Source organism: Oncorhynchus gorbuscha, linkage group LG09 (genome assembly GCF_021184085.1).
Source record: "Oncorhynchus gorbuscha isolate QuinsamMale2020 ecotype Even-year linkage group LG09, OgorEven_v1.0, whole genome shotgun sequence".
NCBI classification, from domain to species: Eukaryota; Metazoa; Chordata; class Actinopteri; order Salmoniformes; family Salmonidae; genus Oncorhynchus; species Oncorhynchus gorbuscha.
The window spans coordinates 58,826,630-58,840,829 of NC_060181.1; the positions used below are offsets into that span (position 1 = coordinate 58,826,630).

The 14,200-nt window shown below is 43.4% G+C and overlaps 1 protein-coding gene across 1 annotated transcript in view; it reads right to left on the reverse strand.

Moving 5' to 3' along the window:
- Positions 1-14,200, reverse strand: part of LOC124042881 (potassium voltage-gated channel subfamily H member 7-like) — a 102,293-nt gene that overhangs the window by 22,665 nt on the left and 65,428 nt on the right. Inside the window, exon 10 of the mRNA XM_046361015.1 lies at positions 11,794-12,046. Within this exon, the coding sequence (XP_046216971.1) occupies positions 11,794-12,046 (253 nt within the window). The remainder of the gene's footprint in view (positions 1-11,793; positions 12,047-14,200) is intronic.

Below are 14,200 nucleotides of genomic sequence, written 5' to 3' on the forward strand. Positions count from 1 at the left end.
ATGTGTAATAGTAATATTTAAAATAACTAAATGACTAAATGTGCATTGGGCCGCTTCTGGGGGTGTTCTGGTAAGATGCCGGCAAAGTAGGCTAAATTCTGGTAGACGGAAACTGCCCAATGTACTTGGGGCGATTCTGGGCAGTCATTTATTTTGAATCCGGGCCGAGACCTACACCCGATTCCAGGCTGATTCAATCAGTTCCGCCACCCCGGGAAGAGGGCCGCTTCTGGACCGATTCCTCATTGCTAGCTGAGTTTCCTTCTCACATTTAGACAAGAACAGTGACTAGAGAAATTAAGCGGTGCCAGTTCATAAAGGAAACCCGAATGCCCTGGTACCAACTAGAGGCTAGTATCAATAACGTCTATCTTATTGGGTGGGTATTTCAACTTTACAGTTCTGCTGCCATTTGCAGCTACTGCTACTATGTGATGGCTTCTTGCTTTGCATCAACGCTGCTGTGTAACTAGATGTTTCTCGCTATGGTGCTGTGTTCTGATATAATATTTTCTTTGCGAATGCTCACTAGCAGAGTTTGAACCTCGTCCACGTCGTTCAACATGGTCATGTTGCAATGTTTGGCTGCTGTGAGGATGTCACTGATTGCGAGAATCAACCATGTTGCTGCTCTATTGTTGTCAGTCAATAGCGGCTACAAACTAGCTAGCTAAGTAGAATTAGCCCCGGGAGTAGCCTATCATATATATCAAACTACTCGTTTGTTCCCAATACCTGCTTTCAGGCAGATACAGCACGCTCCATGAACACACACCCCATCATGGGAAATCATCCCCTGTCAGAAAAAAAAGAAGGAAGAAGCCTATGCTAGGCTAGCATACAGGCAATGCGTCGAAAAATACAGGAGTTAGTACAGGATACTCTCATTTGTGCATCTATAAAACTTTGTGAGGGTCTTAGGGGCTAAGCCGAATTTCTTCAGCTTCCTGAGGTTGAAGAGGCGCTGTTGTCTGTGTGGGTGGGTAGACCATTTCAGATTGTCAATGATGTGTATGCCGAGGAACTTGAAGCTTTTCACCTTCTCCACTGGTGTCCCGTTGATGCGGATGTGGGTGTGCTGTCCTGAAGTCCACAATCAGCTCCTTCGTTTTGTTGACATTGAGGGAGAGGTTATATTCCTGGCACCACTCCACCAGAGCCCTTACCTCCTCCCTATAGGCTGTGTCGTCATTGTTGGTAATCAGGCCTATGACTATTGTGTCTTCTGTAAACTTGATGAGTTGGAGGTTTGCGTGGCCATGCAGTTATGGGTGAACAGGGAGGGAGCTGAGCACACACCCTTGTGGGGCCCCTATGTTGAGGATCAGCGTAGTGGAGGTGTTGTTTCCTACCTTCACCATCTGGTGACGACCCGTCATGAAGTCCAGGTCCCAGTTGCACAGAGCGGGGTTAACGCACTTAAACGTCTTACTCACGTCGGTCACAGAGAAGGAGCCCACAGTCCTTGGTAGTGGGTCACATCGGTGGCACTGTGCTATCCTCAAAGTGGGCGAAGAAGGTGTTTAGCTTGTCCGGGAGCAAGACGTTGGGGTCCGCGATGTGGCTGGTTTCCCCTTTGTAATCCATGATTGTCTGTAAACCTAACCACATACGTCTCGTGTCTGAGCCATTGAATTGTGACTCCACTTTGTCTCTGTACTGACGTTTTGCCTATTTGATTGTCTTACAGTGACCTAGCTGTGGTTAAATGTGGTTAAAAACGTTCAGTTTTGCGCAAATGCTGCCATCTATCCATGGTTTTTGGTTTGGGTATATTGGGTAGTCACAGTGGGAACCACATCCCCTATACACTTCCTGATGAACTCAGTCACCATGTCCGTGTACACGTCAATGTTATTCTCATAGGCAACCCTGAACATATCCCAGTTCGCGTGATCAAAACACGCGGACTGGGACATGTTGAAGCATGGATTTCGATTGTTCAGACCAGCGTTGAATAGACCTTAGCATGGGTACTTCCTGTTTTAGTTTCTGCCTATATGAAGGGGGGAGCAGAATGGAGTTGTGATCTGATTTGCCAGAGGGAGAGCGGGGGAGGCCATTGTAGCCATCCTGGAAGGGAGAGTAACAATGTTTGAGAGTTTTTGAAGCGCGAGTACTACAGGCAATGTGTTGATAGAACTTCCGTAGCATTTTCATAAAATGTGTTTTGTTAAAATCCCCAGGTACAATAAATGCGGCCACAGGATATGTGGTTTCCAGTTTGCACAATCGTGGTATCGGCTTGAGGGGGAATATGTACGGCTCTGACTATAACCGAAGAGAATTCTCTTGGGGGGGTAATACGGACGGCATTTGATTTGAAGGCATTATAGGTTGGTTGAACAAAAGGACTTCAGTTCCTGTACATTATCACAATCACACCATGAGTAGTTGATCATGAAACATACACCACCACCTTTCTTCCTCCAAGAGTTCTTTATTCCTGCCTGCACAACGTACTGAGAACCCAGCTGGCTATATGGACAGGGACAGTATATCCGGAGAGAGCCATGATTCCGTGAAACAGAGTATGTTACAGTTCCTGATTTCTCTCTGGAAGGAGATCCTTTCCATGAGCCCATCTACTTTATTGTCCAGGGACTGAACATTAGCCAGTAGTATACTGGGGTGGATGGTGTGCACCTCCTGAGTCGGCCTAGAAGTCCACTCCGAATACCTCTTCTCCACCGGCGGCGTCTTGGAGAAGCCTCTGGGATAAGTTCAATTGCCCATGGGGGGTACGAACAAAGGATCCAATTCGGGAAAGTCGTATTTCTGGTCGTAATGCTGGTGAGTTACTGTCGCTCTGTTATCCAAAAGTTATTTCCGGCTGTATTTAATAACACAAAAAACATTCTGGGCTAATAATGTAAGAAATAACAGACGAAAAAAATAAATGCAGAAAAATACAGTTGATTAGGAACTAGAAGATGAGCTGCCACGTCTCTCGGCGTCATCTATCATGGTGATTCGATAGTATTTCAGTCTATATGCATACGTTTATCGTTTAGTGCAGCATCAATATCGATTTTCATTTCACTGCACATCGCGCAGCGCATGAGAACACTGGAATTATGCATACTGTCACTGATGGCTATATTTACGGGTCATGCCAGTCACATTAGTAGTGACCTGCGCCAGCAGTCACACCTTAAATGTTGTACAAGTCGTTATGACTATGGAACCCTAATCCCCTACACAGTTTAAGATAGAACGCATTCAACTTTTATTAATTTGCAGAATATTCTGGATTATTGCATTTATATAGCTACACTCCTGCTGGTTTCTGCTCTTAGCAATCTGAGTATCTATGTTCATAGTAGCATATTTGTTGCATGAGTCACACTATTAGCATACATTTACGGTATAATTTCAGTCAACGTAGTTATATTTGATTCTTATTTGCAGCAGTAGATTGAAGCTTTTTATTAGCATGTCTTATGTGTTATGGATTTTAAATAGCTGGTCCTCCCTGTCAATCCATCTTGCATTCTAGTAGTATTATTCTTATTCTATTATATGTTATTGTATTGAATGCTATTTTAAAGATCACTTCATTCTAGGCATCATGTGTTAGTAGTTGTATTTATTCATTTTTTGTGCATTTTGTTATTTTCATGTCTTACATACTAGTTATATTATGTATTGAGGCTGTAACTTGTAATGCTGTGGTGAATGCTTGCACATTCAGGTGTTAGCTGGCTTTCTTTGCTTCATTTTCCACACACAGTATGGCATGGCTGCCAATATTGCATCGTGGGAGCATGTGCTGGTTAGGCTCTGTATACATCACCTAGGTGGATGTTGTGTTATTCATGCATGGCTGTATGTTCTGTATCATCTGCACATAGTGTTTTGGCATGGTGGCTATTGTTGCAAGAGCACACAGTGAGGTTGTTGTTACTTAGAAGGCAACACTAGCTATTCCTTCCACAGCATCTGCTGAAGCATTGCAGTACGATGGCACATCATTTTAGGATAGTAGTGTCGGGTTCACCTAGGGGTCGGGAAAAGGGTTGTACCAAAATGTTTGATGTATTAGAATAATTGATTATGCTTATGTTTTATTAATAGAAGGGGAGGGGTTATAAGACCCCTCCCTCCTTACATGTGTAGGGTCCTAGACTACAGATTAACAATATATATATTTATTATATAGTTTTAGAATTGTTCCACAGTTGTTTGCTAATTCTCTCTCTCTCACTCTTTTAAAGAAGACCCCTCTTAGAAATGTGTGACTGAGACAGAACTCTGCAGGGGAGTGTGGGAGATAAGAGACATTCCACAATAAATCAACTTTGGGGAGTGGACATTTATTGCCTAGCTTATAGATAACACTGAAACTCTATGCTTGTATAGCTATATATGCAGGTTTTTGGTAGAAAGGTAATGACGGAGTCAGTGACATCACTAAGGCGGGACTTCTGGTTTAATAAAACAACTTGAGACCTTTTGTTTGATGCAGAACTTACTCAGAAACATGCGTGCTATGTTCCTGATTGTCAACTTCTGTCTGCAATTGCATTAATAAAGGTTCTTGAATGATTTAACTAAAGATATGGTCATAATGCTAATTTTACCAATGATTTACAAGGACGTAATGAACAAACCCTAACAGTAGTAAGCAAGTTCATGTGCGTTATCATACATGCTTGTACGTAACGCTTGTACAGCCATCTTATACCCGGATGCCGCTCACTAAGCGTGACTCATATCTACCGAATTGTGCTGGTCCAAATGTGTGGGTGCTACATGAACTGTTTAGCAGTCAGTTATTGTGATATCTTGTGCTACTCGAATGACGTTAGTCCGTCGTCAGCGAAGCTTACTGGGTATTTCCCTCACTAGTAAATATTCACAGAAGTACCAGCTTATTGATACTTCTGCCTAAACCTAACCTTTCTTCCTCAGATTTGAAATGATCACCTTGGTCCTTAGTATGTAAGCTGACGTGTATAGCTGTGCGGTGACTAATCAAAGCTTGCTATAGTTTCAGCATGTTGGATGGGCTGTTGATACTAGCATTACCTAGCATGTGGTGGGCTTGCTAAACACCCATATGGCGATCAGTGTTGACGATCAAGCATTCATGGTCCCGTATGAGAAGCTCTGTTAAAGCTTATTCAGACACTCTTATATACAGGCATATCTAGTAATTTACAGTGCATTTGGAAAGTATTCAGACCCCTTGACCCGTTTTGTTACGTTACAGCCTTATTCTAAAATGTATTAAATAAAATATGTTCCTCATCAATCTACACACAATACTCCATAATGACGAAGCGAAAACCGCTAAATTTCTTTTGAAAATATACTACAAATTAAAAATACAAATACCTTATTTACAGACCCTTTGCTATGAGACTCGAAATTGAGCTCAGGTGCATCCTGTTTCCATTGATCATCCTTGAGATGTTCCTACAACTTGATTGGAAGTCCACCTGTGATAAATTAAATTGATTGGACATGATTTGGAAAGACAAACACCTTTTTATCAGTTGACAGTTCATGTCAGAGCAAAAACCAAGCCATGTCTGAAAGAATTGTCTGTAGAGTTCTGAGACAGGATTGTGACGAGGCAAAGTTCTTGGGAAGGGTACAGCATTGAAGGTCCCCCAAAACACAATGGTCTCAATCATTCTTAAATGCAAGAAGTTTGGAACCACCAAGACTCTTCCGGGAGCTGGCCGCCTGGCCAAACTGAGCATTTGGGAGAGAAGGGACTTGGTTAGGGACGTTACCAAGAACCCGATGGTCACCCATGACAGAGCTCCAGAGTTCCTTTGTGGAGATGGGAGAACTTTCCAGTAGAACAACTATCTCTGCAGCACTCCACCAATCAGTCCTTTATGGTAGAGTGGCCAGATGGAAGCCACTCCTCAGTAAAAGGCAAATGACAGCCCGTTTGGAGTTTGCCAAAAGGCATACCATGAGAAACAAGATTCTTTGGTCTGATGAAACCAAGATTGAACTCTTTGGCCTGAATGCCAAGCGTCAAGTCTGGAGGAAACCAAGAACCGATCATCACCTGGCCAATACCATCTCTACGGTGAAGCATGGTGGTGGCAGCATCACACTGTGGGGATGTTTTTCAGTGGCAGGGACTGGGAGACTAGCCAGGATCGAGGCAAAGATGAACGGAACAAAGTTCAGAGAGATCCTTGATGAAAACCTGCTCCAGAGCGCTCAGGACCTCAGAATAGGGCGAAGGTTCACCTTCCAACAGGACAACGACCCTAAGCACACAGTAAAGGCAATGCATGAGTGCCTTCAGGCCAAGTCTCTGAATGTCCTTGAGTGGCCCAGTCAGAGCCCGTACTTGAACCTGATCTAACATCTCTGGAGAGACCTGACAATAGCTGTGTAGCAACGCTCCCCATCCTACCTGACAGAGCTTGAGTGGATCTGCAGAGAAGAAAGGGAGACCCCCCCCCCCCCAAATACAGGTGTGCCACGCTTGTATCATCATACTCAAGAAGACTTGAGATTGTAATCACTGCCAAAGGTGCTTTAACAAAGTACAGTGTAAAGGGTCTAAATATTTATGTAAATGTGATTTATTGTTAATTTTTATTTTAAAAACTATTTTTGCTTTGTCATTATGGAGTATTGTGTGAATATTGATTAGGGGAAAAAAAACAATTTAATCATTTTTAGAATAAGGCTCTAATGTAACAAAATTTTGAAAAAGTGAAGGGGTCTGAATACTTTCCAAATGAACTATATTGGGTCTATTTCTTTCATTATCAGGTTAGACATTAGACATTAGCCTTTAGTTCAAGTAGACTATTTTTAGGTCTAGGTTTTCATTATCAGGTCACTCTCACTGTGCACACTGTGCATGCTGCAGATGCATAAGCTACTGCTGAGCAATTTCAGTAGGACCTTAGGCTATTTAGACAAAGTGGATACTTAGCTAACATTAGTTGCGGTTTTCGGGGTTTGTTAATTATGCTGTATGTTTTATGCCATGTGATGGTATGCCATGGCAGAGCTGTGGCTCTGCAGTAGTCTACTGTATGATCTTCTCTATGTACAATGTCTTCTGTTATCTAAACACGTATGCCTTTTCTATTCCAATTTCAGTACGGCAAATGTGCCTTATCATGCTCCAATAGCAGGGATTCTGTTCAATTTGGGTGTCAGGACCCTTCAGCGCGCCGGCTGCTCAAGAATCCATCTGTCTGCCTACTCTCCATGGCCTAAGGAAAAGCAACAAACGTATATCAGAATACAGTATCTCTCATCTCTCTCAGTAGCACAAGTTTGAGTTCACGTTAAGGCAACCGTGTTGGGTTTACATGACACTTTCCCAGAGGTCTGAATGAACAAAGTGTTCCTTCCCTTTAATTGATTTCGTAAGATCTGTTTGCATTATGGACTGTCAAATTTGGAACATTGTCATCATCACCAGAACTAAGACCACTTTGTCCTCTCTTTCATGTTATGCTGCCTGCATGCTGAGCTTGGGCAGCACCTGGCAAACCTCTGTTCAACATTGATGCTGGTAATCAGTGACTAGATACTGGAACTCATCACGGCTCTGGTTCCTTCGTCAGAGCTGAGGGCTCGGTCTGAGCTATTGGCGCCCAAAACTGAATCGGCGCTGCTACTGTTTCTCAATTGATCCTGGCTTCACTCTGATCCTCTGCTACTACGACTTTAAAATGGATGTATTCTGAGATTGCGAAACCTACCTGAGTTGTTGCAGTATTGCTATATGATCATGATTGTCAGCCCGTGCATAAGTAGAATATCCTCAAACACCAAGATGAGAGCTCTCTCTGCCTCCTGGGCTTCAAAAGAGCAATCTTCAGGCAATGTGAAAGGTTACCCTCAATGGACTCACATTCAGGGAAGGGTGTTCTGGTTCATACAATGATATTATTAGAGGAAGTCGTTTTATGGCTTTCTACAGGATTGTTTCACGGTTGGGGAATACACTTTGCACAAATTTTTCTTTAATCATTGCATTAACCCACGATTTTCCAATTTAATTATGGACACTCACATTCCCAAACGAATAGGAAGGGTAAAGGCATGCCCCTTCAACTCATCCAGAACGCCGCAGCCCGTCTGGTGTTCAACCTTCCCAAGTTCTCAAGTTGAAGCTATCCGCTACAAGACCATGGTGCTTGCCTACGGAGCTGTGAGGGGAACGGCACCTCAGTACCTCCAGGCTCTGATCAGGCCCTACACCCAAACAAGGGCACTTTCATCCACCTCTGGCCTGCTCGCCTCCCTACCACTGAGGAAGTACAGCTCCCGCTCAGCCCAGTCAAAACTGTTCGCTGCCCTGGCCCCCAATGGTGGAACAAACTCCCTCACGACGCCAGGACAGCGGAGTCAATCACCACCTTCCGGAGACACCTGAAACCCCACCTCTTTAAGGAATACCTAGGATAGGTTAAGTAATCCCTCTCACCCCACCCCCCCTAAGTTTTAGATGCACTATTGTTAAGTGACTGTCCCACTGGATGTCATAAGGTGAATGCACCAATTTGTAAGTCGCTCTGGATAAGAGCGTCTGCTAAATGACTTAAATGTAAATGTAATGTAATGCATGCCATTTGTCACTGCTCAAACTAACACTGGTTTCTGACCTTTATTCCATGTTACGCTACCCGCAGTAGCGCCCACTGGCCACGCTGGGCGATCAATTATTCATCACCGATGCGAGATACTGGTTTACATCACGGCTCTGTCTCCTCTGCAAACGCTGCGGGCTAATCTCCTGATATGCAGAAAAATGTAATTTAGCATCAGTGCTGCTTCCATGATTTCTCTCTGTCCCGCGTCCACACTGACGACCACGGGACGTGGTCCAGTGCGTCCTATGAATGCTATATTAGATTACAACGCCAGGGAGATTTGGGATGCCAAAAATTAATCTGCGATTTCCACGTTTGACATAGTTTGCCGTGTCGGTGTTCGGCCCACAGTCAATAGCATTACTTTGCTGGTTATCGTAATAAAGTTCCGTGGATATTAGCACAGGTGGTTGGCTGGGCGCTTAATACTTAGGATGTATTGTAGTAGATATTTCACGTCGGCCATAGACTAGGCTACTCATATAGTTCAGTGTTGGCACCTGTCGGTGCTTCTTTAGGGCGGCTGGGTTCAAACGGCTGAGTGGCAGGGTAGGCAGATGGTCACATGTGCCAAGATTGACGCTCATCTTGCCTCAAGCGAGGGTACCTGGCGATACGTCACAAGAGATACATGAGAGTTATACGTGGCTCAGTATGCACGTATGATTAACAATCTACTTAAGATTCATTTGCGTGATAGGATTCCTTTAGGGGGGTCATTCGATGATAATATTTTCAACGGCGCTTCTGCCATAGCTACACATAAGCGTCTGGCGTAAAGTTCTGCAGATTGGGGGGGATTGGGATAGTTTACCGCACCCACTGCCCGTAGGCTATATCTTATAATGGATGCTTTGCTCCGGCAGTGAGTTACCCTGAAGGAGTAGAGACTATATTGCGAAATCTTGCGTTATTCATTGCTGAACAAATGGTTAAACATTTTTCAACGTGGCGTTTTCTTTCTGAAATTAAGCGGAGCCGGTTCAGAAAGGAAACCCGAGTGCCCCGCCTCAGCTGACCCATCAGCTGAGATGGTACCAATTAGAGGCTAGTAATTAATCACTCCTACCTTATTGGGTGGGTATTTAATCTTTACGGGTCTGCTCTCTCAACCTGCTGCTGCATGCTACTTACCGCTACTCTGGCCTGGCTTCCTGCTCCCATCAGCAACCCAGCCTCCACCGGTTAGGTTATGTGTTTATTGCAAGGGGGATTGGTAGAGCTTGCACTGTTGAACAAACGGTTAAACATATCTGTATGCAGAGTTTTCTTTCTGAAGTCGGGTAGGTGTAACGGATGTGAAACGGCTAGCTTAGTTAGCGGTGTGCGCTAAATAGCGTTTCAATCGGTTACGTCACTTGCTCTGAGACCTTGAAGTAGTAGTTCCCCTTGCTCTGCAGGGGCCGCGGCTTTTGTGGAGCGATGGGTAACGATGCTTCGAGGGTGACTGTTGTCGTTGTGTGCAGAAGGTCCCTGGTTCGCGCCCGGGTATGGGCGAGGGGACGGTTTAAAATTATACTGTTACATAGGCTTCTATTTCCAAGGTCCTGTCTGTTAAGGCGTTAGGACTGTTCATCAGACAGGGTGGAGGCTCTGACATTTCCGTGAAGCGGTTCCGTGTGAGACTGTTTTGCGATATCAAAGAGCAAAGGGAAATGGCTGTCGCTGCTCTTTTAATGGCTGCAAATCTTAAAATGCTCTGCTGAAAGCATGGTAAGAATTTTCTGGCCACTAAGGAGAACCATTATGTAATTTTGTCATTTGTGTGAACTACCCCTTTAAGCCTAGCTATATGCCTCTGTTCTGTGTTCCTTCACTTTTGTAGCTATTAAACAAGCATTACACTGCTCTTCGAAGTTGCCAAACAGTCTCACACAGTGGCACTTAGAAATGTCAGAGCCTCCATCATGTCTGATGAACAGTCCTAATGCCTTAGCAGACAGGACCTTAGGAATGGAAGCCTTTCTAACTTCTCTAGTCACGGTTCTTGTCTAAATGTGAGAAGTAAAATCATAACCAGGTAAGACAACTAGTATAAAATACATTCAGGTGTTTAAGCTTACGAGGAGAATGTTACGATTCCGGGTAGCCTAGACAGAACACATTGTTCCAGTCAGTTGTTGGATTTGAACAAGAGGTCTGCTGCAGTGGATCAGTGTTTGAAAAACCACCCATCTTTCCTTTGGGAGGTGGCACTGTGTATCCCTGCCTGAGCTGACAACTAGCGCAACATATCTGCAAATATCATACGAGCACGAAGACCCTACCATGGTCGAGGACGGAATCATTCGAATCAATAATTCAAATCAACCCGTCCAGCAAACATGCAAAAAAAAAAAAGTCCGCTTCAATTGTATAAACACAGAAGAAATTAATTTTAATATTAATGCTCATGCCAGACTAAGTGCTCCTGAAACCTTTGTTAGAAAAATGTCTCACCAACCACAGTTCTCCACCTGGTTGGGTCCTTTCAATACTGCCCTGGCAGTACAGTAAGTAGCAATGTGTCTTGTCATGCCTCAAAAAGCTACCAATAAGCATTTGCATGTTTTCCAATCAGCATGTATAAGAGCCTGGAGTTTTTAATGCTCAGATCACATGGTCATGACAAACTCTTAGCCTTAAAGGAAAACTCCACCCAAAAACTATTGTCCTGTTGTTGATATAGTCCCAAAATGTTTAGCATGTGAGCAATTATGTTTCAAAAATGTTCAAAATATAGAAATACAGCCGGTATGATGCATTTTGTATCATATGATGCTGAGTTTTGCATCATATGATGCTAAATGCAATATACCCGATGTGATGCTAAATGTATCTTACCGTTTGTATTTATGCATTTTGAATGTTGATTGCTCACATGCAAAACAAATACAAAAAGATTGTTTTTGGGAGGAGTTTTAAATTAACAACTAGTATATAATTTCTGCCAGGAGTTTCACTTGACCATATAGTGACAGGTAGCCTAGTGGTTAGAGCATAGGGCCAGTAACCGAAAGGTTGCTGGATTGAATCCCTGAAGTGACAAGGTGAAAATACGTTGTTCTACCCCTGAAGAAGACTTAACCCACCCAAGGCTGTCATTGTAATTAATATACTTTTCTTAACTGACTTACCTGGTTAAATTTAAAAATAAAAACAAATATGATCTGACCAGGAAAAAAACACCCATTTCTATTTATAGTTCAACTGCATTTACCCAGAATGGCCACCACAATGTCATCCTTCAAGATCTCTATGGAGCCCCGAGACAGGAAGTAAAGTGCGGTGAGGACATCTCCATAGTGGACCAGGGTGTCCCCTGGGGGGGCGTGGGTGGTCTGGAAGCGCATGGCCAGGGCTCTCAGGCAGCCCTTGGTAGCTCCATGGAAGGCCTTGCAGCTCTCCAACAGATCCTGGTTGAGGTGGAGGCAGATATCTGCCTGAAGACACTCAGGGAATCCTTTTAACACCTACAGTATGTGTGGAGAAATTGAACAATTATAGGATGCAGCCAACGTGGATCACATCTTGAGTCAACCAATTGGGTTTTATATATTTGTTTTCATAGTTATGATCACCCTTCTCAAATGGTTACGGTATCTCAAAAGTGTTTTCATCTCCTGGAATTTAAAGTAGGATACTTGTAGTGACAAAAACAATAAAAGGATATACTTACCTTTACAATACATAGGAATGAACCTAGGTTTAACTATTCCTCTGTTGGCCCACATGTAAATTACTATGATAATGAATTGTTTCAGTGATGTAAAGTGATACAAATTTAACTACTGTATACACTCACACAGACTGTTCAGACCTTTTTTCACAATGAAAGATACTGTACGTTTTTAGAAACAGGAAGTACCGATGACGCGCTCAATACGGAAGTGGTCCGATGAAGCGGATGCTAAGCTACCAGACTGTTTCGCTAGCACAGACTGGAATATGTTCCAGGATTCATCCGATGGCATTGAGGAGTTTACAAGATCAGTCACTGGCATAATTAATAAGTGCATTGACGAAGTCGTCTCTACAGTGACTGTACGTACATATCCCAACCAGAAGCCATGGATTACAGTCTGCACTTAGCTAAAGGCTAGAGCCGCCGCTTTCAAGGAGCGGGACACTAATCCAGACTCTTATAAGAAATCATGCTACGCCCTCCGACAAACCATCAAACAGGCAACACGTCAATACAGGAGTAAGATTGAATCCTACTACACGAGCTCTGACGCTCATTGGATGTGGCAAGGCTTGTAAACTATCACAGAGTACAAAGGAAAACCCAGCCGCGAGCTGCCCAGTGATGCAAGCCTACTAGACGAGCTAAATGCCTATGCTTACTATGCTCGCTTTGAGGCTAGCAACACTGAACCATGTATGAGAGATCCAGCTATTCTGGATGATCACACTCTCCATAGCCAATGTAAGTAAGACATTTTAAACAGATTACCAGGATATGTACTTGGAGCATGCGCTGACCTGCTGCCAAGTGTCTTCACAGACATTTTCAACCTCTCACTGATCCAGTCTGTAATACCTACATGTTTCAAGCAGACCCCCAAAGTCCCTGTGCCCAAGAACGCCAAGGTAACATGTCTAAATGACTATCGCCCCATATAACTCACATCTGTAGCCATGAAATGCTTTGAAAGGCTGGTCATGTTTCACATCAACACCATTATACCAGACACCCTGGACCCACTCCAATTTGCATACCGCCCCAACAGATCCACAGATGACACAATCTCTTGTCATGACTCTCCTGTGAGGATCCAAAGATCCGGTTACAGCTGGATCAGCTCTACAGAGCTCTGTCTCCCTCAGAGAGAGGGGGGGGGGGTTGATGTGGGGGTTTTATGACACCTCACGTCAATCGTAAATTGTAATGCAGCATGCCGACTCCTCTTGGTTTCTAGTTTGGGTGATTGAAATGTCTTTGTGTCTTATGAATAGTTTGCTGCCCAAAACTACAACAAAAAACAAAGGACACTGGGACAATATATTTCAACATTCGAATGTTGGGAATGATGAGAGATGGAAAATAAATGTCTATTTTGTGATGTCATAAAAAGGATTAGAAAGACATTAGAAAATAAACATTGTAACTTTAAGAGCTTTCACACTGTACAAATCAGGTTTACATCTAAATGCTATGATTAAAAAAACATGAGAATACTGTTGTGAAAATAGCAATGTGATTTTAGCCTTCTTAAATGAGAATTGTGTTACATGCAAACTTGGGCATGGCTACTGACTGGGCCCAAGTGAGCTCAGAGTTCGTGTCAACATGAGGGAACACCCTCCAAGACCAGAGTGCTTAAAAGGACTCACTAATCAAATCAAATCAAATGTATTTATATAGCCCTTCGTACATCAGCTGATATCTCAAAGTGCTGTACAAAATGAAATTTATATTAGACCAGAGAACGTGAGGTCATGGCCCACACGTTGAAATGGTTAAAACTACAAGACCAGACAGCGTGGAGCGGTGGCTACACGGCTGAAAATGGTAAGACGAGTGAAGAAATTAAAGACTAGACCAAACATTCACAGTCTACATCTGTGTGTGTAAAGTAGTCTAGGATATTTGGAAGAAGAACAGATCCCTCTCACCACCTGAG